Here is a 26927-nt window from a genome sequence, read left to right as displayed (position 1 = left end):
TTTTATATTTCTTAGACATCTTATGTCTTTTATAACAAAAGGGAAGTTTTACCTTTTTAAAATTTAACTTTTCTAGTAATTCATTTTGCACTGGGTTTTTATTGTTGACACTATTGCAGAATGTCTCCCATTTCCCCCCCCTTTTGTCACTCCCCATCCAGCCCACCCCCCACCTTGGCCTTCCCCACATTGTCATCTGTCCATGGGCTATACATATGTTCTTTGGCTAATTTCTTCAGTCCTACTCACCTCTTCCCCTCTTAGATCTGTCAAATGTGTTCCGTGTACCCATGCCTCTGGTTTTGTTCATCAGTTTATTTTCTTCATTAGATTTCACGAATGAGTGAGATCACATGGTACTTGTCTTTCTCTCACTGGCTTATTTCACTTAGCATAGTGATCTCCAGGTCCATCTATGGACCTTTTGCTGTTGCAAAAGATAAAAGTTCCCTCGTTTTTTACAGCCGCATAGTATTCCATTGTGTACATGTACCACTTTTTTTTTTTTTTAAAGTTAGTCATTTGGTGAGAATTTGAGATTCACTGTACTACATGAGCTTTTCAAAATCACATAAGCTTCCTCGTGTAGGTAGAACTGTACAGAAGAGCTTAGTAAAATTAGCAAAAGCAACTTCTGTGGGCCACCATAATTATGAAGCACTAAAGAGTTTTTAAAAAATAATTGGAGATTCATAGCAATTATTTCAATTTCCATGGATAGAAAGATGCAGTACCTTGATCAGAAGGGGGGAAAAGTAAGCAAAAACATGGAGGTGTAATGGCATTTTATGGCTTACGAGCTCCATTTTTCTTTTAAAACACAGGTGGCAAACACAAGGACCGCAGGCCGAATCTGGTCCACCACCTTGTGTGAACCTGGCCGACAGCACCGAGCTCTCGCTGAACTGTTAAGGAGTAGTTACATTTATACAGTCCTAAAATTACATTCGTTCCTTTGAAGGCAACCACGAGGCTGATGTGGCCCCCGGTGAAAATGAGTCTGACACCCTTGTTTTAAACGAAGAGTAGAGAAATACAAAGGACTTTTAAAAGTAACTTCAGTCATGTTAAATTATTAAAAGGACATCTTTTAAAAATTGAGAGCCTTACCTATACATTATTTAGAATATTATAGAGCCTTACTTATATATTTTGAGAATATTATAAAGAAACTACTACCTATGTATTATTTATAGTGGTACCAAAAGGCCTATAAGCCTAAATCTCATAGGGAGAGGATCTCAGGCATTTTAGGTTCAAGGCACTATTTCCAAGAATGCAAAATGCTATTTGCAAAGTGTAACCCATTAATCCATTAGTATTTTCCCTTGGAAAAAGCAGAGAGCTGATAGCATAAGACAGGACAAGAGTTTAACTGAAAGGAGCAACCCAGGGCCACTGGGTGTAGGCTGGAGAGTCCCAGAGGCAAGGCGAGGCAGGAACATGCACTGCCACAGGGGAGTGAGGTCGTTCAAGTGGGAGGACAGGCCAAAAAGGGATCCCAGGAAGCCCCAAAGACACAATCTGCCTTCTTCTTCAGCTGGTGCTGAGAAAGTTCTCAAAGTACCTGTTGAGGTTCGAGCCACACATGTACAAAGAAGACAAATGGAGGAGGAGGTACTGTAGAAGACAAGAGCACCCTTGAATAGCTTTGGCAGGGAAGGCAGGGTAGGCGCCTTTGGTTGTCTGGGAAAGCATCTAATATGAAAGCTGGGTCCTGAGTGTTCAAATATTCTTAAGCCATCTATCTTCCTTTTAACAAATTGTGGTCTGAGACAAGTCAATTAAAGACACGATTCATTTAGGCTATTAAGAGCTTGGAAAGTATCTGGAATTTTTCACCATATGTTTTATTCGGTATCAACATCAAAGGAATATTTTAAAAAGCACATGCAAACCCATAAGTTAGTGACATTTCAAGTTAATTGCATAAAAAAGGCATTATTTTACATTTTCCCATACTGTACACCCTACACCTGTACATAAATTTCTGCAAAGCACTTGTCACTTATAAAGTGAAATTTCCAAAATGCTACATAAACATCTGCTAATTAATATATTTTTTAAAACACTCCTTTGGAAGATTACTCTTCCTTTTACTTATATTTGACCTGCAAACACCTCAAATCAAAGTTTCTGGAAACTTCTGGGAAAAAAAATCAGAGGAGACAAGGGCTAAGTGCAGACATAAGCAGTTCCATTTTATAAACAAAGTTTCGACCTTCCATTTTATTCCACTGAACTTCTTTGAATGGCCCACGAAGATAATTCCATTTGCTATCTTGTAAAACATCACTTTTTGGAAGGTCTTTACACTGGTTACGAGGAAACTGAACCATAATCTTGCTGCCACTTTCAGGGCCGTTGCGAACTGTGAAGCATAACCAAGATATCAGCAGTTTGTTCCAGCATAGAAGACAACAAGGCGTGATCGTCCCACTTCATTCTACCGTGACTACAAAAACCTGTGTTATCAACTTGAAAGTTCTGCTTAAAAGTGCTTTTCAGTTTCAGTATAATAAAAAGTAATTTACTAATATAGTAGGCTGTATAAATATTCATGAATTAACTATTTGTCCTATAAAAATGTGGCAAGATAAATTTTGGCTTAGGAAAGTCAAATTGTCCTGTATATTTTCAGAAAATCACCAAATGACTTTTTTTCTAAAAGTATTTAATAATCCAATCATTCAGTGGGTTGGTTGTTATATACCTAATATATAATGAAACTTAAATGTTCAGAATCAGGACAGGGAAGGATAAAAGAAAGATTATTCTGAATTAAGAAATTCAGGTTTTAATAAGGCTTTATTTAAGCAGGGAAGAAGAATAGTGTATTTTTAAATTTTTATTAATAAAAATCTAGCAATACCAAGACTGCAGAGTCACAAGCTGTGATCCTGTGGGGGAAAATTTCTAGTTACCCGTTTTTCCAAATATTTAGAGCAGGTATTAGAAAAGATCACTTTAAAACCATAAGCACTCCAAATAAAATTTTCAACTAGACAATGTTGAAATGTCAGAGCCTGACTCATAGCAGGTGTTTAGTAAAACACCTCTTTCTCCCTTACCCATCCCTTTACCATCTTTCGGATCAGACACTGTTGTTCCCAAATTTGCAGCAGTACATTTTTTTAAAAAAATTTTAAGCAGTACATTTTTAAAAAGCTCTTATCCATTAAAGGTTTTGCAAGCAAACATTTCTTTATAACTACTAGAAGAAAAGTAATAATCTGTTGCTCTGAATAGTAACAATAATCAGATAAATGTTCAGCATAGCTACTACATGACTCACTTATTGCAGAGATAAGTTACTCTGAGTATATGGACCTATTAAAGCTAATTTAAGGCCAAACTGCCAAAGGTCTCTTCTCATTCAAAGAAGTAAAAGTACCTGATATAGCATAGTCGCCACTCGGGGAGGCCACTGTGATAGCGGAGGCATTGCCAATGCTCTCTATGGGCCCCAGTCCCACATGATTACTGAAACTCAGCACTTGCCAGCCCATAACCTTGGCTAGCTGCTGAACTGCATGCACCTGATGCTGTGACATCTGTGAATGAAAAAGGAAACGTTATTGATAATCAGCATGGATATTTACTTTGTAGTAATCTGACATGATTATGAACTTTTGGTGGGGTTTTTGCTACCTAGCTCAGGAACCTTTCTCATGTATGAGGAATCCTCCTCTGTGTGACTACTGGGGGGAAGGAGCAGGAACCCCCCTTTCCACTGCAGAACAGCCAAAACTCGCTTCCCCTGTCTACATCTTGAGTACATGGAGATTCCCCATCTGGATCACTCAATGTGGAGTAACATTCAAAGTAGCAGGGCATGCTGAGTATCTTGCGTTCACCCTTCCAACCCCTCTCTGCCCTACTCTACCCTGGGAGCCTGACCTGCGTGGTTACGTTAACAGCTTTCTATGTCCCCTGGTTTCAGGTTGGGTTCAGATAATGGGAGCTGGCAGGATGGCAAGGAAGAGAGTGCAGTCCTGATGTTTATTCTCCCGGCACCTTCCCTGTGAGGCTGTTTAAGCTCGTCGTACCCAGTGAGAAAAGGCTGCTGCTCTTCTGAAGATGGTCTGTTCTACGTGGCTGTCCCCTTTAGGGTTCCTATTGCCTGTCCGTCCTCTCCCCCTTTGGCCCTGTTGGCCTAGTTACATGATTACTGCTAGAAGCAGATTACACACTTTCCCTGATGGTTCTCCTGTGTCCCTACCTTTGCAAATAGATTCTTAGTAAACAGACCCTGCTAAGTATGCCACACGTTTCCTGCTAAGATCCTGACTGCGACACAGGCAATTTTAGAGTGCTCTCTGCCAGAGCAGGGAAGGGTGTCAGGATGGCAACAGTGGCAGTGCCTTGGCTGTGGGTCTCGCCATCTAGCTTCCTTTGATCCCTGTCCATTTGCAAGTCTTGGTCTCTAGGCCTCCCACTGATTCCAGGATCTGCCCCGCAGCCTTCCAACACATTTCTGTGTGTGTATGTGTGTGTGTGCACGCTTAAGTTGGCTAAAGCTGTTTTAGACGTAATCGACCAAGAGCTGCCATACCTCACACATGCATTTTATTTACTTGGCACCAAAGAAGCAAGTCAGTGTAAAATATTATTGCTTTTAAGCGAGGATGGAGAGCGTCAGTATTTTTTACAATTTTATGTGACAACATTGTATCTTACATTAGCATCTCAAAACCTACCCTTTCTCCTACAAGTCAGTATTTCACTGGGTCCTCACAACTCCCCAAAGTTAAGAAAAATACTGTTGTTACTTTACACTTGTTAAAAGAAAGTCTAGAAATTTGTCCAGTGTCACAGAGCAAGTTTGTGGTAGAGGCGGGACTAGAACCAGCACTTTCCAGGCTGCCCCGTAATATGGGGAACTCTTTCACATGGCTTATGGTTAGAATATTCCACTTAATGTTATGGATAGTGGTCACTATAGTTTTGACCTGATCTTGCTTTCTCTGGTTTTCTGGGGTTAATACTTCTTCACTATCACGTGGTCCTGGAGTGGCTGTAAACCTCAGCAAACATGAGAAATAAAGTTTGATAGTTTCAGAACTGATCTTTATATTAAACACAAACTAAGTGGAAACAAATCTAGAACAGTTTATCAACACTTTCAACTAAACAACAGATTGTAAGATATGCTCTAGAAATGAGATGGCAGGAAAAAATGGTTTTCTTTTTATAATTTACTGCACCTTACTTTTTACCCACTTTGTCCTTTAAGTGGTTATGAGAGGAATGGGCTCAAGACTTGCAGTCTGCAACTAGTACCTGAGACAGAAGGAAATCCTGCAGCTCCTGCTCCTGATGTGACAGTGTAATTACTCTACCATCTCTGTGTACGACTCGGATCTGCTCAACGCCAATATTCAACTGCAGCTGAATGGACCTGTACAGACACACATACTAAAAGTCAGAAATGCTCCAAATTACCTTATAAATGCCACAAACACTAAACCTTAACATTGAAGAAAAAACAGATGCTTCTGATGACCTATACCAGCTCCCAAGGGGGTGCAGGGTTTTCTGAGGTTCAATCAAACCATCAAACTGGACTACAAGATGCCACCCTGAGCACCAGTCCCGCTCAGAAAGACAGAGGAGAGGAGCCACAGCTTATCAGCGGCCAACGTCAGCTGCCCCTCTTTGGTGGCAGCCCCTGCACAAGACAGGCAGCCGTCGGCACACCAGCAGCACGTTTTGCTAAATGAGACGTGGTCCACACAGGGTACATGCCAGCACCTGCCCTGACGCAGAAACTCATACCCAACAAGGGCCACATTCTCTTGTAACAACTCCACAGGCAAAGTTTACAGGGTGTTCACAAGAGACACGGCCCAGTTTTTGGGCTCCCATCCATGGAAGCCCAAAGGCATTCTCTTCATATATTTGTAATTTCTCTCACCCCAGATCCATTTTATTAATTTGAAATTGTTTTTGCCATAAGCACTGTTGCCCAGTAACACAGATGGCATCTTTCCTTACCAGGTTACTAGGGAACTAGAGCTAGAGAATTAACCAAAGGTCAAACTCTCACACAGAAAGGAAGAAGGTTTTGTTAACTCCCTGCCCTCTCCTGAAATGATCAGCAAGTCGGATTACAGACAGTATTATAGGTTTAGATCACACACGAAACTCAAAATACAGCCAACGAGTAACATACAGATCATGACTCTTCTAAACCAAGGTACAAATTTTTAGCATATGATATACATGAGAGAACCAAGTTTCCCCAAGTCAAATAACCTAAGTGAAAAAGCAGCACATATTTCCACATTTGACAGTGCCTCTGTTTTCTAACTTTTTTTTACAGCAAATATTTTTGAAATATAATACTTTTGCAATTATCTACATAAAATTGTAATTTAAAAAAAATTAAAGTTTACCATATTTCTTTCCAAGAAAACCACAATATTCAGAAGACTTATAAGAAAAGACTTACACATGAAATGAAAGTTTTTAATTTCTTTCTTTTTTAAACAAGAGTGTGAGGGAAGAGGAATTCTCATCACTACTGGTAGCATACTTGTGGCAACCACTTTGAAAAGCAATTTGGTAACAATCAGAATTTTAAAGGCCTCATCTTTGGACACAGCAATTACACTTGCGGGACTTCATCCCAGGTATGCTAGCATGGTTACAAATTATTTTGCTGGCATGCAACTGAAATGTTCATCTACAGAAGGTTGAAAAAGGCTCAGTACATACTGGAACAAAAGAAAGCTATGGAAAAGAATGAAGTGGATCTCTATGATAAGGAATATCACCAATTTTATATTACCAAGTAGAAAAAGCCCATTAATTAGTAATGATTGCTATTGGGGTGATGGAAATGTTCTGGAGTTAGATAGTGATGATAGTTATGCAATATACTTTAAACAGTGTATACTTTAATACAGTGAATTTTGTTATGCAAATTCTCTCTCAATTGTTAAAAAGCACACAATACTGTGTAGAAGAGGGTGCAGGTAGGATGTGATACATGTGTGTGTAAATGCATAGACTTTCCTAGAGGATGTGTAAGACAGTGTTTTAAGTGCTTGCTTCTGAGGAGTTAGTTCTAAGAAAGAATTACTTTCAACTTTAATTGGCATAAGATGACGCCACCCATAAAAGATGAGGCAAAGAGCATTTTACTACTTCCCCCTACTCCCTCGCCCCTCCTGATGCTCTCAAGGCTGCATTACCCCTTTCTTACAGATGTTTACGATGGGTCCCCTGACCATACTCCCACAGTTGTTTGGTCTTAGTTCTAGATGTAAACAATTCAATGCTGATAATTTTTTCTCTTCCTCTCCTTTGTGATCATGCTCTCTCTTAACTTTTTATAATGGAAAATTTTAAAAACAAACAAAAGTAGAATATAATGTAATGAAAGTCAATGACCCCATCACATAGCCTTAGCAGTTAAAAATGCATGCCAAACTTGCTTATTCGTGTCTAGCACCTACTCTCCCACCCCACCCCCAAATTAGTTCATTACTTCCTCAGGTGTAAGGCAAGAAAACCATGACCCAGCTTCACTCCACTGTCTGTTCCTAGAAGTTTCAAGACTGATTGCGTTTCCACTGTGTACTCTATCATCCTCTGTATTTGATCTTTTAAATCATGCTCATCTACTACTCTTTATTTTTAAAAAACAGTACATTAAAACCTTCAGGTCAAAAAAGAGCATTATAAATATATTACAGTCCCCTACTCCCGAGGCTGGTGAATGTTTTGAGGCGTGCTTCGCTGACTGGGAAACCTCTGTGACTAGCTAGGTCTCACAGAGTTTGGCAACTTTCTGCTCCAGGCTGAACTTCCTTTTTTTTACCACAGCCCAAATATGTGATACTTACCTAACAGAAACTATTTTAGACCTTACCTCTTACTCTTACAAACACTCTACCTCTTACTCTTACCTCTTACTTTTAGAAACACTCTACGGTTGATATAATTTACTGGAATGTTATGCCACCCTAGCAAATAAACCCACAAATCTTGATGAAATCACTCACCAAACATCAATACATAAAAAAGCAACTTAACATATTTAAACGAATAACTTAATTTTTGATACTCACTTGCATATTTGTTCATAACCTTGTGACGTAATTAAAACTTTCACGCTGGACTCATAAACATCATTAATATTTGACCAATGAGCTTGTATCTGAGGATCCTCGATGCGACTTGCTAAGCTGTCGATGGTTGCAGCAGTTCTTTTAAAGAAAAGAAGTAAACATTTTTTAAAGCCTATCATATAGAATAGTAAGATTATGAATCATATAAATTTTATGGAGGTTTGAAAACCAGAAGACTACTTTTTAAAAATACCACCATTTATGCCCTGGCTGGTGTGGCTTGGTGGATTGAGCACCAGCTTGCGAACCAAAGGGTTGCTGGTTCGATTCCCAGTCAGGGCACATGCCTGGTTGCAGGCCAGGTCCCCAGTAAGGGGGGCTCAAGAGGCAACCACACATTGATGTTTTCTTCTTCCTCTTCCTCCCTTCCCCTCTCTAAAAATAAATAAATAAATAAAATCTTAAAAAAATAAAAATATAAAAACACCACCATTTGCAAAGCAAACATTTTAAAGCAAAGTCAGCTGTTGTAAGGTCCTGAGGCAACTGAGAAATAAAAGAAATCATGAAATAGTCATATAATGGGATATAGTAAAATATCTTTGAAGTCAGGGTATAAAATTTTATGACCCCAGATTTGATTTTAAAAAAGATACACAAGTCCTGAAATACAGGGTGGGCAAAAGTAGGTTTACAGTTGTGAGTACACGAAACCACACTTTATTCTTGTGTTATTATTTATTAATTATTGTATTATCTTCCATATGAACAATTGTAAACCTACTTTTGTCCCATCCTGTAAGTCAAAATACACGACCTTGTTAAGAGATCTTGCTGTGTATGGTATCATATAGAGGGCGCTCATACATTGGAAGATTTCTATACTTAAGGGAAAAAGGGAACATTTTTAAAGCTTTGTTGCTTCCAAGACTATAACTACTACTCTGAAATGTATAGTGATTCTAAAGATAGCTATTTCCATGCCCCTTATTTATTTCAGGGAACATTTAACTTTGTGGTCAATCAGAAATTAGCAAGATTAACAATATAATCAAATTAATAGCTTTTGTAATGGAAATATACAGATGAAAAGTAACAGTAACCTACCATATAATATTTTATTGTTTGTAAGGAACTTCTGTATATACACTATTTAATGTGAACCTAAACCAGGCTCCTATACTCCCAGAGGAGTAGACTGAGGACCATAGATATTATTTAACTTGCCCAAAGTTACTTAGCAAGTGGCTGAACCCTGGGCTTAAACACATCTTTGACCCCAAATCCCTTACTCTTTTCACTGTATCTGCTGTCTTCTCTAACATGTCTTCCTAATTTGATTACTAAAATTGGGAGGACCTAAGTTTCCATTCTAAGACTATAAACATACTAATAAAACTATGATTGTATTAACAGAAAAAAACTGATAATCAAAAGTAATATCATCCATAAAACAATTGTGTGCCCACACCTGAAATTCTGAACACGATCTAGACAATTATGAATGAAGTAAAAACAGACCTTTTCACTAAGTACCAATCACAAAATAGAAGAACACCCTTCGACACTTGAAAAAGATTTATTTAGGTCCAATCATGCCAAGTTTGTTTGTATAGGAGAAAAGAAAATGAGCTTTAGAGTTGCACAGACCTGGGCATAAATCCTGACTTTGCTACCTTTTAAGTGTGTAACCTTAAGTGAGTTGCACAATTTCTCTAAGACTCAATTTTCTCATCAAAAAAATGGGTTAACACTATCTACCTCAGAGAGTAAGAATTACATAAAGTCAGCATGTGGAAAAGTGCTTTCTAAAGTCCTACAATGTGTGACAACCGGAAAACATAAAAAGCTTCAAAAAAAGATTTTAATCAGTTCAGGAATAAGTATTTCACAGATACTGAAGAACGTATGGTGTACAAAGGCACATTCCTAGTTAGCCGTCTTCCAAAACTGTAGTGCCACGTCAGTTACATGTTAGTGGACCTCAGTCTCCCCCAACCTGACAGGACCATTTACGATCGCAAGCTCTTACACTGCAGCCACCTGCCTTTCCCTGGAAGAAAAGGTTAAAGCATGCCCAAAAGAACACATGTGAGATAACTAACAAAGGGAATAAAAGGCTGCAGTTTCAAAACAAAACAGTCACAAAAACCAGTAACTTTGGTCATCCTTACCTACTTCTCAGAAAAATATGCTTTGCTTGTTTAATTATTTTTTCCAGAAGTCCTTCACTGGACTGCAATGAATTAATTTCATTTTTATCAAAAGCTTGAGGACCGGAAAGTCTCATTCTCTTGTGGCCGAAAGGTGCACTTGCTGGATGAGGCATCGTGATGGAACTCAAGGTCTGCTTATGAAACTGGACCAAGAACAGTTGTTATAAACCACCAGTACCCACAGATTAAATACCACCAGTGCTCAAAGAACAGCTCCCATTCTGCAAACATGAAAGCAATGGGTCTGAACCACATATGGAGGCAGTCTTGGCACACAGATAAATGCTAACACTTACCAGGCCATGCATCAAGTACGTTCGTAAAAAGCGTCCCTCTCAAGCTGCCCCCCTCCCCGACCTTTTTAAAGATTTTATTTATTTATTTTTAGAGAGAGGGGGAGGGAAGGAGAAAGAGAGGGAGAGATGTATCAGTGTGCCTCTAGCATGCCCCCAACTGGGGACCTGGCCCACAACCCAGGCATGTGTCCTGACTGGGAATCCAACGGGTGTCCTTTAAGTTTGTGGGACAACACCCAACTCACTGAGCCATACCAGGCAGTGCTCAAGGTATCATTTTTATTTAGAAGTTTTAAAGTACAAAACCAAATACTCTTCAATAAGACTCACGATAGAACACATGCGATCAATAGTTATTCCACTATTCCCTAGACTAGAGGTTCCCAAACCTGGCTACCTAACAGAACTCCCTGAGGACCTTGAAAAGAATATTGATTATTATACCATCACAAACAACTGAACCAGATTTGGGGATGAGGCAGGGGAGGCTGGAGTATATACTTCTCAGGGGATTATTTCGAAATTAGCCTAAACTATGAACCAGCACTCGGGAAACACAGTTCTAGACGACCTGTAAATAGAACATGTCCCGAAATAACAGAACTATCCTGTTCACAGGCTCTGGAAAGACATTTTCCCCGATCGCCCAATCACTCTTCCCTGCGCACCTTTTAGCATGAGTTTCTCATACCTCTTTATAAAACTTGTGGTATTTTTCTACATTAGAAACTAAGCTAGGGAACAGAGAAGGTATTCTCATAACCTCTGTACTCCTCCGGCATAAAGGAAAAATCTTTCACATCACGTAAGTGAAAGTCGTCGTTATGTGAATAATGAGGAGTTGGCACAGGGAGCTCATGTATATTCACTGTCCTGGATACGCTTACCACAGCACGAACACAAATATTTATTTTGTTACCTCTCTAATCAGTAGGTGCAAGTTATGTTCTAGGACATAAAGGTGATCCTCCGGACTTTGCCTCTCAGTAGCAGATTTTTGAGATTTCTTATCATTTGAAGAATGGCACAAAGAAATAGATAACTGTAAGCCTATTTATAAAAAGAAGATATAAACAGATATGAATAACTTAAAGTATGAAAAAGCGCACCCTGTCTGTATAAAGTATAATCACAGCCCATTCTCAAAAGATGCATTTTATAAGTATCGCGCGCTAACCAACTGCGCCACTGGAGTTCCAGCAAAAGATGCATTCTAAACCTAAAGAAACTTCATGATTAACATTTTTACCCCCACATGAGTGACTATTCACAAATGCAATAAACTGCCATGTATTTAACAATTCAAATTCTGTTGATTTACTGACCTTGAGCTGTAGCTAAAGATAGGTGAACAAAAGCTATATATTAATTTGTTTCATCTTTCCTTTAAATTTAAAAAAAAAAAGAAAAAAAAAACTTAAAAAAAAATAACCATGGAGTTGGTATCTGGTTTTAGGTCTTAGTAACTAGGAGAGAGATACTTTGCTCCCATGAGAACTAGGATGAAAATTCTCATTCCTAAAACTCATTCCCAAAACTCATCCCCTTGACAAGATCTAAGAAGATACTGTTCAGAATTTATGTAAAAACCAAGTGCACAACTAACTATAAATTGATCTCCAGGGGACATCTAACAGCTTTTTTGAAGTACTACAATCTAATTTCCAAAAATTTAGAAATATGGGTGCTTAATAAATTAAGCATTTTCTAACTGACATGTCATTTAGACAGTAAGGCAAAAATCCCTGAAAAATCTTCCACAAATGGCATTACAACAGACACGTCAGAGCAAATGCTGTTTGAATAATGGCCCTGCTAGTGCAAATGTGAACACACACTATTTAAAATCTGCGGTTCCACCCCTGCGGACACAGACTCAGCAGTGCGGTTGCTGCTGCGTTCTTTCCCAGCTGCCATTACAGGCAGCACACTACCTCTCGGCTCTTACTATTCCTTCGACACACCCAATCAGCTGTCCCTTCGTCCTGTAGCCCAAACCACAAAGTCCCATTTACAAATGTCAAAAGGGTTGGCTGCTCTTACTTGGAAAGGGCTGAGAGATAATCTGGTTTTTCACCACAATGTGAGGGATCTGTGACTTGATTTGAACAGCTTCCCGAGACAGCTGTGCAAAAATTTCTTTACACAAGAGGACATTTTGTGCTGCTTCTAATTTTGTCTGCCAATGTGGGGAACCTGAAAGGCAAAAGGTATATATAGACATACATATATATATACATATATATATATATATAAATTATCTAAGTATATTATGCATTAACTACCTTAAATGATGATTTGAATATACACAACAGAAGTTCAGAAAACATTATATTATAGCATCCCCTTTCCAAAATATAAAAATTATTATTCTATTACAGAAAGAAAACTGGTAAATAAGTTCAATTTTTTAAAAAGATCACACAGCTATTCACTAATGATTAACTAATTATATGTAGCACATTTCTAATTGTTCTTACTCCAAAATACCTACTTTTTTCTACTGATTATTTATCTTTAGTTTATTTGTACGTGTAAGCTCAGTTAAGACTAAAAGTTAGATTATAGAACGTAACTATACCTGGTTTGGATTTGGGCAAAGGTCGTTTGAAGAGGTTCACTGTGCCAAGATCACCTATGTCTGGAGCCTGTTTCTGAATGGAAACCTATGTGACAATAAAAACATGCACAACAGATGTTGGCAAATTAGCTTCTGGGCTATTAATAAGACATTACTTGAAAAATACTCTGGTCCCAGCTGGTGTGGCTCAGTGGACTGAAAGGTTGCAGGTTTGATTCCCAGTCAGGGCACACACCTGGATTGAGGACCAGGTCCCCAATAGGGGGTGCACAAGAGGCAAGTACACAATGATGTTTCTCTCCTCTCCCTCCCTTCCCCTCTCTCTAAAAATGAATAAAATCTTTAAAAAAATAAAATGAAAATAAATAAAATCTTAACAGAAATAAATACTCTGGCAAATACCTTGATGTATGCAGACCCCTCTAAATCACTAGGAATTTGAACGTCAAGGGGACAGTAGTCTTCAGGGATCTTCTTGTCCAGATCAATATCTGTATTCTTTATTACTTCAAATGTGCCATGATGGGGAAAGAGAGATCCTAGTCGGGTATTAAAAATAGGAAGATAAAAAGCAGTTTACACATTTAACATACATTATTAAGTATATATTTCACATCCACATCACTGAATCATAAATTAAAGTCCCACCAAAACATGTATTTCGGGGGGTAAGGGGAAGAGGTGGAGAGCAAAGGGAAGAAAGGAAGCAGGAGAAAAGGGTTTTATTTACCTTAAAAAATAACACCTCTAAGTCTAATGCTATCATTATAAAATGAACCTCATGGACTATCTGAATTGTTTTATTCCAATGGAGTTTTGGTAAAATGAATGTACTTCCTGAGATTTAAATCTTGGACATTAAGTGCTTCTGGAGTGTAGCCTCTGCAACAAGGGCAGCTAAAGTGTTCTGAATCCAGAAAGAGAAGGACTAAAGGATAGCGGGGGCACTTTCTTCAAGCAGTTCCTAGATTTTCACACGATGTCTTTTTGTTCAGTGCAAAAGTTTTGGTTAAGTTGTTTTGGCTGCTGAATTATGTGAGGAGTGGGAGGTTAAGAGAAACTGCTGTTTTATAACAAGGGAAGATGGTTAAGATCTTCTTGTAATTACAAACAAATGTAATCAAATCCTTTTATAATCATGGGTGACTGTCCCATAGCAAGAAATTAGGTAAAGTATTCGCAGAGAATTATTTGTTGGAAAAAACTTACAATGCCCAGAGCCAGAAAGTACAGCTTCTACAGATGACCTAATAAAATGTAAAAATGTCTTTGTCATCTTGAATTCATCTTTGTGATGGGATTTTTGCCTTCAGAATTCAAAATTTCCCAATTCACACCAATGCTGAGGCACACAGTCCTCCTACATTTGACTTAACCACCTCAACCCACCTTCCTTTAATTTTAGAACAACAGTTACTTGCTCTGGCAAATGAATCCTTTCAAAATATTGATATACTATTATTAACTCAACAATCACAGCCAGGGCCCTTGCTTTACCCCCTAGCATTCAAAGCTTTTACCCCATTAAGCTGTGAATCTTATAAACTTTTATTGTATACTTCCTTTGAGTGCACTTCAGCAGCTTTAAGATATCACCATAAATACCCTGAGAAACCTGCTTTTATAGTCCAACAATAAAGAAATATATACCAAAAGATGTGAATTCAAGATCATCAAATTTTGGTATATTCCAACAAAGTATTCAATACATTCCTTGCAGCCTTTGTTAATGGGGAAAAAGGTGGACAAGGTGTTTTCACCATCCTCTCTCTTCACCCAGCTTAGCAGACTGAAGGGAGAAAAAAATTTAAAAAAAATAAGGAATAATAGAAATGCTTCTTTTTTCCTTTCACGCCCAGATTTTAAGGGTTACAGGTAAGACCCTAATTGCAGAGTCCAGTCCCTCCTCATTTCTGACAAGAATGTCGATTATAGTTCAGAGTGTGTTAGCACATAAGCCCTACCTCTGAACTTTCTGTTAAATGTATCTAGAAGGTTTTCAAAATGAATATAAACTATTTATATATATTTATATGAGGCTATAAGAGTAATTTTAGCTTCTTCAGGCTTATGTGTACAGAAATTAAAACTTCAAAAACAAAGTAAAAAAGGACAAAGAAAAAAGGAAATTAAAACTTCAACATGTCACTGAGAAACAATATATTATAGAAGAATATGTAACATTACAATCAACTCTGTATAGTTCTTTTTATGAACTATGGTCTAAAAGCAGTTTTTAACAATAACCTATACCTGCACTTCTGTAGCTGAGATCTCCAAGAATTTTATCTCCAACTTTTCTAAGTTTCCAGTGCTGCCTTAATCTCAAAAGCTCAGAGTTGAAGTCTCTTTGTAGCTTATTTTCCTGATTTTCCGTAACCGACTTGGTCAGTCTCTCTGCCCCCTTCAAGAGGATTTGTGCTGCTCCAGCAAGTGACTTCTTTTTAGAGATTAACTGCAACGTCTGAGGATTCTGTCAAAAACAATCCAACAGGGTAGTTCTGTATTATTTTTGAATGATTGCAAAATTACACATTTTTTCAATAACAACATAGCTACTCAAGAAATTTAGAAATTAAAGCAAAGAGAAGGGAAAAGTACACACAATACAGTAATGCTTTTTTAAAAACCTTAAAATTAACCTAGTTCTTTGGTCAATTCAGATAAAGACTTACATTAAACCAAACCACCACAGTGGACCACCAATCAGAAGCGACCACTGCATCGACTCTGCCAGCCTAGGGTACTTCCCTCCCTTCTTGTGTACGGCCATTCATTTCCCATGTACTGACACTTCCCACTCCCCACACACCTGCATTCTCTTGTGTGGCCCTCATTAAACTTCTGATTAAGGTATATAATTTCTACTTGAATGTAACCTATAGATGGCAGAAACCACCATATTCACAGACCCTAGAACAATGCCTGGCTCATTGTATTTGATTTAATGAATCAATGAATGACTCCACTAAGTATGGCTGTAAAATTAATCTTCTATTACAGCAAGCTACCTCAGAGCCTTTCAAATTAACACTGGAACCATGCCACGTTAATAGTAAATGTACTTCAATGAATGCTAATTTTTGGAAAACTGATGAGAAATCAAAATCTATGTGTTGTATATGCATACATAAATATCCACAGCCACACCAATTTGTATATTGCATTAATCAGACATACTTCCAGATACAAAGTTTTCTGGCTGTAAGAGTCAAAGTCATGAAGTTTTAGGACAATGTCACAACAATCTTTTGATCATGTTAGGAAATCTAATTCTATCCTTGAAGAGCTCATGAAATTCCTGGCGACCCCTTCGTGGCAAAAACACAGAGGTGGAAAAGGCACTGGGCTATGAGTGAGGCATGGGAGGTCTCAGCTTGGCTCTCTAACCACTGGCTTTACTGCAACCTGAGCACATCCCTGATCTCTCCTGGCCTTAGTTTTCTCTCTGTAAAATGAAGGAAGCAGACTTAATGATCTCTAAGAAGTCTACCAGAGCAACGTTTCCAGGTTCTGCAACTATTACCACGTGAGCAAGTATATTCACTTAATTTTATTTATAAATGTAGTCTTACAACCAGTACTTCCTCTCCATGCCACTGACTTGATGCTTGTTTCCCTTCAAAACCTTCTCAGCTGGCCTCCCTGATTTCAGGCTCTTCATTCACCAATTCACCACCCTTTTGCCCCCTCCCTTTCATCTTCTAATGTTCAAAACTTGAATATACTCTTCATCAGATCTCAGTAAATTTACCTTGCTTTCAATATCCTCCTCTACAACTCGGCCTTTCTAATTTTTCTAACCAGAACCTACAAAGGAAGGGAGGGGACTAGAGGGGAAAACTGATACTTAGGGAAAATAATTTATTCAAGGTCAAAGGGCTAGTGAGGGCAGAGGCAGGATTTGAACCCAGGTCTATCTGACTCCAAAGCCATTTTATCATCACATTTTTGTTATAATAAATTATAAACCAAGCATGAAGGCTCTAAGAATTTGTTAAGACTTGGGAAACTTTAAAGTTTTCCTTGTATATTATTAATGAAACTTAACTCTTTCAAGGGTCAAAGGAGTATTAATGAACTAAGAGATAAAGGAGATGTAGTTTTATGCTTTTCTTTTGAACCAGTTAGTCTTTAAATCTTCAGCTTGACCTAATTTTACATGAAAGGAAAAGGGAACCATAAGCACGCACCCTAAAAAGCGATCCCAGGGCTTAACAAAATGGAACCATTCTTCACGTAAAGCCCACAAATACCTGTTTTGGAGGAAGTCCATCCTGAGAAACAGGATCAAGGGTCATAAATTTCTTATCCCTAACAATACTGAGAACATCATACAGGACACACATCTCTGTCAGGGCGCTTCTCAGGTTGTTCCTCACTGAGTCCCAAGGCCAAAGAGAAGGCTGAAATTTTACCAACCCTAAAAGAGAGAAAAAAGAAAGACAAATATTAGTTAAAATGAATAGAAGATAGAAAGCTCAACCAGAGGTTTTAAAGTACTAAAAGAATAATAAATTTTATTTCAAAATTGTATCCTACTTTTTTATGCCCTAAGAATCTTGAAACACTAATTCAAAAAAACCTACACACCCCAATGTTCATAGCAGCACAATTTACAATAGCCAAGTGCTGGAAGCAACCTAAGTGCCCATCAGTAAATGAGTGGATCAGAAAACTGTGGTACATTTACATGATGGAATACTATGCAGCAGGAAGGAAGAAGGAGCTCCTACCCTTCACAAAAGCATGGATGGATCTGGAGAGCATTATGCTAAGTGAAATAAGCCAGGTGGTGAAAGACAAATACCATATGATCTCACCTATAAGTGGAACCTAATCAACAAAACAAGTTAGCAAAATAGAACCAGAGACATGGAAATAAAGAACAAACTGACAGTCACGGGAGGGGAGGGGGGAGGGAGGGATAACAGAGGAAAGAAGGGGAAGGGTCATCAAGGAACATGTATAAAGAAAGGACGCATGGACAAAGCAAAAGGGAGGAAGTGATAGCAAAAAAATGGAGACAACTGTACTTGAAAAACAATTAAAAAAATTGTACCCTCTTTTATCCCTATGCTCTCTGCCCTTTCTTGAATCTTTGTTAACATTTAGGTTAGCATTCATACAATGATAAAACCAATATGGTACCTAATTTCCATGGGTTAAATCTAACATTACAACATGATAGGTAGGCATTCAAATATTTTTTTAAGTTTATGCAGACCTTTTTAATAACCTTTTTTTCTTCCAGCTTTTAAAATGTGAATAAGTAATCATAGAGAATTTTCAGAATACAGAATGATACAAAAATAACCGATAATGGTAGCACTCAGATATTAAACACTATTAACACATCTTCTAATTTTTAATTATTTAAAAAATTTATTTTTAAAATTAAATTTCATGAACATATGCTTCCTGTATAGAGTTCAAACAATTAGAGGGTTACAGTGTAAAAGGTGAAAGCATTCCTTTATTCCCCACCCCTAATTCTTTCCCATCCTGGAAAGTAATCACTATTAGCAGTTAGGGTACACCTGTCTACATGTTTTTCATGCATTTAACATACATATTCTCCCATATTTCTATTACTTGATTTTCTCTATTCTATACTATTCTATTCTACATATATCTATAGCTTAGGGGAGAGGCAACTCTTTCCCTGGCACAGAGACGAGAAATAAATTTCTTCTATAGCTACTCTTTTTTTCTTTTTAAAAGATTTTATTTACTTTTTAGAGAGATAGGAAAGGAGAAAGAGAGGGAGAGAAACATTGATTTGAGACAGAAACATTGATTCGTAATAGGGACCAAACCCACAACCCAGACATGTGCCCTGACTGGGAATCGACCCAGTGACCTTCTGCTCTGTGGTATGAAGCCCAATCTACTAAGCCACACCAGTCAGGGCCCCACTTTATATGTTTTAAAGATCCTTCCATATCAGCAGATAGTTCTACTTCATTCTTTTAATACAGTATGATTGAAGTATGGCTCTATGGTAAGTTTAACGGTTCCTATTTACTGAACATGTAAACTGGTTCCCACAATGCTAGTAACAGTAAACATCTTGAATACACATTTGTGTACATGTACAACGTTTTCTGTAGGTTAAATTTTAGCCATAATATTAGTGGGTCAAAAGGGAGGTATATTTAGCCTCTGGTGTAGCTCAGTGGGTTGGGCATCGTCCCAAGGACAGAAAGGTTCAATTGCTGGTCACAGCACAAACCTGAGTTGCCAGCCGGCCAGGTTCCAGGTTGGGGGTGTGGGAGAGGCAACCCATCCATGTCTCTCTCCTTTCCCCTCTCTCTAAAAATATATAATCTTTAAAAAAAAAGAGAGAGCAATGCACATTTAAAAATCTTGATACATATTTGTCTTCCAGAAAGGCTCTATCAATTCACATTCCCAACCCTGGATATTGACAATCTTTTAAATTTCTGCTACTCTTATGCATGAAAATAGTATCTTTATGATGTTTAGTTTGCCTTTCCCTACTAGTGAGATCTGAAGTCTTTCCTGTGTGAATTGACTGTTTATATCTTTGGCTTATTTTTCCAGTAAGTTGTCTTTTTCTTTGCAGGATGAATATGAGGTATATCAACCACTGGTGTGTCATAGATATTGCAAATATTTTTCCCAGCCTGTCACTTACCTTTTTAGTTTGTTTATAGCCTCTTTTTCCATTATTATTTTTAAATTTTGTGTAATTAATATATCTATCTGTTCCTTTACAACTTGCATTTCCAATCTTGCTTAAGTTTCCCCTACTCCCACAGTTATATGATTGTAACTTCATTCCAATATTTTGTTTCATTCTCTTCATTTGTATTTCAATCCTTGTGTAAATAATTTTTGTGTGAGGTATGAGGTGGTACTTACCTTTGATTCCCAAATGGACCCTCAATTGTCTTAAGACCACTGGCATGAAATTCCATCCTAAAATTCCCATTTATCCGGCGTCTGTTGCCCATAACTAAATCAAGAATTGTGAATATTTTTTACCCTTGACAATAGTAAAAACCCCAAAACCACTCCAACTTTTCCTACAATTCTCTCAACTAGCCTTCCTCCTTCTAGTTTTGTTTTCCATTTACTACCTAGCATCCTGAATAATCTTTTTAAACAAAATCATCTGTCTACTTAAAATCCTTCAAAAGCTTTCAGTTGTCCTTATGATAAACGCCAAATGCTTACCCTGGCCTATTGGCTCCACACGATTTGGTCCCTGCCTACGTCTTAAACCGCACCTCGCACTCCAATCAATACAGACTTCTTTTCAGTAGGTGTTACCATCAACATTCACAATGCACTGAGCAACAAAGTCAGTCGCTCACGTTCACAGCTGAAAAGTGGCAGAGCTGAGATGTGAACTATAGGGCTCTTAACCAGTGTGCCAAATGACGAAAGCTCTATTAAAAACGTATTTAAACACTTCACCAGTAACAGCGTCACAAACTCTCCAACTCAAGGAAACCTGCAGAACTGAGTCAAGAGTATTGAGTCAAGCAGTGCCCTCAGCTGTCCAGCTATTAGAGACAGAGACAGAGAGCACACACAACTACTCCTCTGCGCGGGTTTTACTCTCATACAGACGTGTTACTTTCGAAAATACACACAGCATCTCACCCAGCACAGAAGAGGTGGAGTGACCTTTCTCGGGCGGGTACCGGGACTCCCGGATCCAACCGGCGGACTCGAGAAGCAGACTCGGGCCTTACCTTCTTCGTCGTCCTGGTCCGCGCCGGAGCCGGCGCCCGCCCAGTCCTGCGCATCGCCCTCGGCGCCCGCCGCCTCCTCCTCCTCGGAGCCCGAACCCTGGCTGAAGTCGATGCGCTGGGCCAGACGCGCCAGGTTCTGGGACATGGACAGTGGCTGCAGGTACGTCTCGGTGCCATCCAGGCCGACCTCCTGGACCTGCTTCTCGCAGGCCGACTCGATGCTGATCCGCACGGCACGCACCCCAGACATTCTGGCGGCGCGGGCAAGCGGCGGAAACACCCCCGCAGGAGCCAAAAGCCGAGGTAGGAACAGAAGCGCCTCCGCAGTACCCGGAAACGGGGGAACTGCCGTACCCCTGCAGGCCTTCACAAAAGCAGACGGAAACAAAGCGGCGAGCCCAGCAGTTTTCCCAGAATGCACTGCACGACCCTCTCGGCCCCGAGGCTCTGGGAACGCAATTGATGAAGCGCGGGCGCCCGGGCCTTCCGGCCAGAACTTCCGGTGGGTCCAGGTGCAGCATTGGGAAAAACACCTGGTTGCTCTAGGCGTGGAACTCAGCCGGAGCGGAGGTGGGCAGAAAATCCCCGTGCCGGAAGTGGAGAGAGGCTGGTCCCTGGTGTCCGTCTGCATTGTGTTACTTGTTTGAAAGTCGTGGAGGAAGGAAAGCTGAAGAAGGCCTGAAAGATGTAGGAAAAAAAGGAGTGAATGGGTCCCTGGAAGTTAGCAGTAACAGCCCCTCTGGGAATGCTGAGATTTGAGGGCTTACACCTAGAGTAGAAACATGTCTGAAGAGTTATAAAATAGGGTGCAGTTTAAGGAAAACAATTTGCTTATTACTAGTTAAAATTATACTTCATAATTAGTTTATTCTCTGCTTTCCCGTTAGTTGTAAATTCCATGATGGCTACTGTCTCCAGCAAGCATAATACACACTGGCATGTAATATGCGCTTAATACATAATTATTTTATGACTGAGTGACTGAGAATAAGTAATATTTAAAAGATTACGAAGCAGTGGCCCTGGCAGGGTGGTTGATTGGAGTGTCGTTGGGGATTAGCCAGGATTGTGGGTTCCATATCCCCACAGTCAGGACACATGGGGAGTCAACCAATGAATAGCATGAATAAGTGGAACAACAACCTGATTTCCCTGTCTCTCTCTCTCTCTCTCTTCCCTCCCCCTGCCACCCTCCCTCTCTGTCTCTCTAAATCAATTAAGGAAAGAGGAAAAAAAAAAAGCAGTGGTATAACTTCAGCCTCTTGAGTACCCAACAAAGTATTTCATTAGTAATAGTTCTACCAGAGAAGATGGATTATTTTCTATTACAAAGCTCTACTTAATTTAAGGAATTAGGTATACAATTTATGGGTCTTCACAAGTTTTATTCTGACCATGATATCTAAGTGTTTTTAAACTACTTTCCAGCTTTGGCTGGTGTGGCTCAGTGGATTGAGTGCCATTCTGCGTATTGAAAGGCCACCAGTTCGATTCCCAGTTAGGGGAGATGCCTGAGTTGCTGCCTGTCCCCATTTGGGGACATGCGAGAGGCAACCTATTGATGTATCTCTCATACATCAATGTTTCTCTCTCTCTCTTCCTCCTCTCCCTAAAAATAAATAAATAATATATTTTTTTAAAAACTACCTTTCAAAGGTATTTGGGAAAATAAAGATGCCCTGGTGTCAGTCTCTACCGAAACAGAATGTATGTGGCAGGGTATGTTGAGGATAGGGTGAATTTTCAAGAGTAACCTATTTTTGGCAAGCACAATCATGTTTAAGAACTATAGTTACTCATTATGCCAAAATTTATTTAAAAATTTAATACTTTATTATAAATTTAATATTTATCATGGGTTCTATTTGTGCCAGTTACTGTGCTAAGTGTTTTAATTATATTTCTCATTTTATCTTTATAAGGTGCTCATACTTCTGCAGTTTGGGCCATCTGCAATCTCAGCTGGGCTTTTTCACATCCTTGAGGGCCAGCTGATCTAGACTGGGCCCAGCTGGTTGATTCTACTTCAAGTTATAGGTCTACAGGTCATTCACATGACTCTGTACCATGTGTCTCTCATTCTTATACTAGCAGGCTGGTCAGGGTATTTCTGTTTATGGCAATGGCAAAGGTACAAGAGGTAAGCCTTGCTTGCATTACATATCTCATATCCACAAGTTCATGGCCAAGCCCAAAAGTCAAGGGTGGGAGAGGAATATACTCAGCTTTCTCACTGGCAGAAACTTCAGAGTAATGTGGAAAGGGGTGTAGATGAAGGGAGGAGCAGGGCCAACAATCTGTCATATATGCAAATCTAGTTACATTCCCCAATTCATACCATAAATAAAAGTAAATTCCAAATGTTTTAAATATCTAAATATTAAAAGAAAAAAGAGTGAAGTCCTCTGCAGACTCAGATACATGGGAGACTAAGTCCAGCTCAGCAAGAAGTATTCCTTGAAAAGTATTTGTCAGATTTGAGGCTTCACGGAGCTCAAATTTTCCAAGGGAAGAACTGAATTCCCTACCATCTTTCAAGGCTGAGGAGACAGATCTGCCAGGCTCTCAATTAAAACCTCAGAAGAGATACGTGGAATAACAGGCTCTACGCAGAGGTGGCCTGAGTCTTACTTAAATTTAAGATGCAACCCAACCTTAACCCAGCTCAATCTCTGGTTACACTGAGGTAATTGGTCTCTCATCTGCCTAAAAAAAAAGGGTATCATCTAAAACACACAATAGTATATATTAGCATATAATAGTAGTAGTAGATACGTAAAAGGCAGGAAAGAGTGACTGATAATCAGAAGCAAAAACAAATAATAGGAACATATCCATGGATGATCAAACCACTGGAGATGGGAGACAAGGACTCTAAAATAACTAATATGTTAAAGGAAATAGAGGAAAATGGATGAAAAGAGGAGGAGTTTGAACAGAAAATTTCACTCTGTAAAAAAAAGAATCAAATGTACATTCTAGACTTAAAAAAAGCTGAAATCAATAACCCATAGGATAGGTTTATAAGAGATTTGACATAGCACAGAATAGGATCAGTGAACTCAGACTGGTCATGGAAAAATCCAAAACAAAACACAGAGAACAGAACAGAGTGTAAGATAATTTCGGATACATACTTAAAATTCTTATAGATATTAAAAGGCTAATAAAGGAATACTATATACCATTTTCCTGCTTCCTCTAGCCACAAATACCAGTTTTTGTTAATTTTAGCCCCTCACACCCCGTGCTGCAATGCAGTTCTTCACAGCTGGGGCCAGCCTCCCGGTGAAATGCCAAGGTAAAAGAGAGAAAATGGGACCAGAAGAGGGCCATTTCCTAATTTCTCCGGAATCATTTTGCTGCGTTTTCTCTTGGTGTTACAGGTGTTTAGCCTTTGGGCAATGTTTAAAAAAAGAGAGAGAAAATAAAAAAAGTGGAGAGTTTTACATTGTGGCTTCCTGGGGTTCCCTTTCCCGGTCCTCTGGCCGGTAAGGACTTCTCTTGGGGATTTTTACTGTCTATGCCTGTTGCAGAGTGTGACCTAGGTTGCATCCAGTCAAATTCAGGAGATAAGAAAGAAAAATCAGGAATCTCATCATTGTATTATTCATTCTTCAAGATCTGACTTCCCTCTTTAGCCAGCCTGCTATGGCTTCATTTTCAAGAGTGTTGAGAGTTGTTGTTTGCATTTTGTCCAAAGTGTTATATTTTGTAATCGTGGTAGAAATAGGCTGTTGTCAGCTTATTCCATCGTGGCCAGTACCAGAAGTTCATGTGTTCTTTTAAATTTATTTTTGTGTTTGTGATATGTAGGTTCCTTTAATATACAGTGCCTTATAGGAGAATCCATTAGGACTTACCTATTTTAGTTATTTGTTCATATGTTAGCCAGTGCTCCCACTGGACTGAGCTCTGCTGGGGCAGGGACCATGTCTTACTCATCTTTGTATATTCACAGGGCCTGGTGCACTGATGATGCTCAGGAAATTGCTGTTAAATGATAGAACAGGCGACACAGAGGCTTCACAGATAATCTCATAGGAAGCTGGGGTTCTAAAACCAAAAGCGAAGGGGAGTCTGCTTTTAGATGTTTACTGTAGTGGCAAATACTAGGTTTGCTAATGCAACTAATCCGAAGCATCACTGTAAACTTAAAGAAGTCAGACTTTTTTGCTATAGTTAACATACTTCAGAAAAACAGAACATTTTAGAAATATAGGATGTATCAGAGAAATAGGGCCAAAGGCAGGATGGCGTTCCAGGAACAGGAAGCAGCCATCGATTCTGTACCAGATTCTCTGTGGAAACTCAGTGTTTAATATTTGATTATTATCTGTCAGCTTGTGTTCTCATTTTAGGTTTGGAAAGATGACGTAAATGTGTCTGGTCTTTAAGCATTTTGAACATTTGTCAGCAAAAAATATTTCAGCTGACATCCCTAATATAATGTACTTTAAGAAATGTATGCACAAATAAAAATAAGAAAAGATGAAATAAAATATGCAAACAGATATTCTGGTATCCCTGCACCCCTTGGAATGTCTTGTGCCCTTGTTGTGGTTCATGCACCCCACTTCAAAGAAAACTGATGGAAAGGTAAAGGTAGTATTCACATTCTCTAGTTAGGGGAAGAGGCCCTGGACTTTTTCAGAGAATCCACCCCATCTGAAATCAAATGGGAAGCAAGCAGCCTTAGAGTGGGACCCAAGCTAATTCACTATAGAAGTATTTTAATGTGGCATAAATTCTCACCTTAGGTCCTAAAGGCAACTTCTAGGGAACTCAGGTGTGAACTCAACAGGCAAGCCTGCGGGAAGACAGCTCACTTCACTGCCCCCAGGGTTGTGATCCTCGGGTAACTCAGCCCATCTCCTGGCTTCCTGAGAGTGTTAGCCCACTCTGCAGTTAGTGCTCCCTTCGCTTTTCTCCCCCATTGAACACAGCACCCGCTGCCTGTTAATAAAACTTTTTTCAGAGCCAAATCCTCTTAACCCTTTACCTATTCTTTGATTTTTTATCACTGTACCACTGTGGGCACTTGAAAAATAAGCTTGTCATTTCATTAATAATGTGCCTCATAGGAATTCACTAGTATTTAACACAAAGAAACTGGTATAGCACGATTAAATCTTAATACATACATACTCCAATACATTTCGTAGAAAAACATCACATAGTATTTTGTCATTAACATTTTCCCATCCTTCCCAAAGGCAAATAGGATATCCTTACCCAACATTATCATAAATGGAGGTCACCAAACATACAATGGATAACTCCTTTGGAAAAAAATGGTATTATATCTAGGAATCGGATGTCAATATGTCAGAAAAGAATTCTAACCCAGTCAAAAGAACAAAAGGGGAATACTTAATTTAAAAATAATTGGGCATTAAATTAATTATTAAATCTTAATTCTTTAGTACAAACTTTAAAGATATCCTAAAAAATATGTGAACAATTATGTACAAAAGAACATACTTTTTTAAAAAAAGGAGTTTCATAGTTCTATGTCCTTCCCTTTATATTTGAGTTAAAAAATAGGTAACAACATACATGTGCGTGTCCACACCCACCTTAGAGAATAAAGCATTACTGATACTGATAGTTAAAGCTCCGTTGTCCTCTCTCTTCCTAGTTCACTTCTCCCTCCCTCCTCCTAGAAATAACCATGACTTATAATCTCCATATGTTTCTTTTTAAATCAGTCACCTACTATTGTGAAATGGAGCACCCCAAAACTCACAGGTTTAAAACAGCAATCATGCGTAGGAAGCACGAGGCATCCGTGGGTCCTGGGGGCTGGCTCACATATGCTGAGCTTCCGTTCTCCCCCAGGTCCTGGTCGGCCTAGTAGTCCTTCACTACATTGTAACCTCTTTAGTACCTTCAAGGAGGTATTTTTATGTTTTCCCAGCTTTTAAAATTGTCTTTAGTGAGATGATTTGTCTAAATTATTTAATCCACTAATAAGAAATAGAAATCTTCACATTTAACACTGGCCATTTGTTTTTCCTTTTCTCCCA

General features: G+C 38.9%; 1 protein-coding gene across 2 annotated transcripts; it reads right to left on the bottom strand.

Moving 5' to 3' along the window:
* Nucleotides 1-1829: 1829 nt before the first annotated feature.
* Nucleotides 1830-21380, bottom strand: MED17 (mediator complex subunit 17). Of its 2 annotated transcripts, XM_053924884.1 has the most exons (13): nucleotides 20899-21011; nucleotides 19407-19501; nucleotides 17428-17594; nucleotides 15425-15644; nucleotides 13574-13710; nucleotides 13172-13256; nucleotides 12634-12786; nucleotides 11510-11640; nucleotides 10253-10437; nucleotides 8079-8216; nucleotides 5284-5401; nucleotides 3395-3554; nucleotides 1830-2371 (listed from the first exon to the last, which is right to left on the bottom strand). In XM_053924884.1, exons 2-13 carry the CDS (start codon nucleotides 19462-19464, stop codon nucleotides 2160-2162), a joined length of 1764 nt encoding a protein of 587 aa, XP_053780859.1. In that variant the 5' UTR covers nucleotides 19465-19501; nucleotides 20899-21011; the 3' UTR covers nucleotides 1830-2159. The 2 variants fall into 2 exon arrangements, with proteins under 2 accessions (XP_053780859.1, XP_024434781.3); XM_024579013.4 differs by lacking the exon at nucleotides 19407-19501 and having other exon boundaries at nucleotides 20899-21380.
* Nucleotides 21381-26927: the final 5547 nt, after the last annotated feature.

Source organism: Desmodus rotundus, chromosome 5 (genome assembly GCF_022682495.2).
Source record: "Desmodus rotundus isolate HL8 chromosome 5, HLdesRot8A.1, whole genome shotgun sequence".
Lineage (NCBI taxonomy): Eukaryota > Metazoa > Chordata > Mammalia > Chiroptera > Phyllostomidae > Desmodus > Desmodus rotundus.
The sequence above is the reverse complement of the archived record's forward strand: the minus strand, read 5'-3'. Positions and strand labels throughout refer to the sequence as shown.

Coding starts and splice junctions, on each gene's coding strand:
- MED17 (XM_024579013.4), bottom strand. CDS start 21,148: ATGTCTGGGGTGCGTGCCGTGCGGATCAGCATCGAGTCGGCCTGCGAG. Junction 15,645..17,427: donor ATGGACTTCCTCCAAAACAG/GTATTTGTGGGC, acceptor TGTTTTTGACAG/AATCCTCAGACGTTGCAGTT. Junction 5,402..8,078: donor GGTTATGAACAAATATGCAA/GTGAGTATCAAA, acceptor GTGTCTGTACAG/GTCCATTCAGCTGCAGTTGA.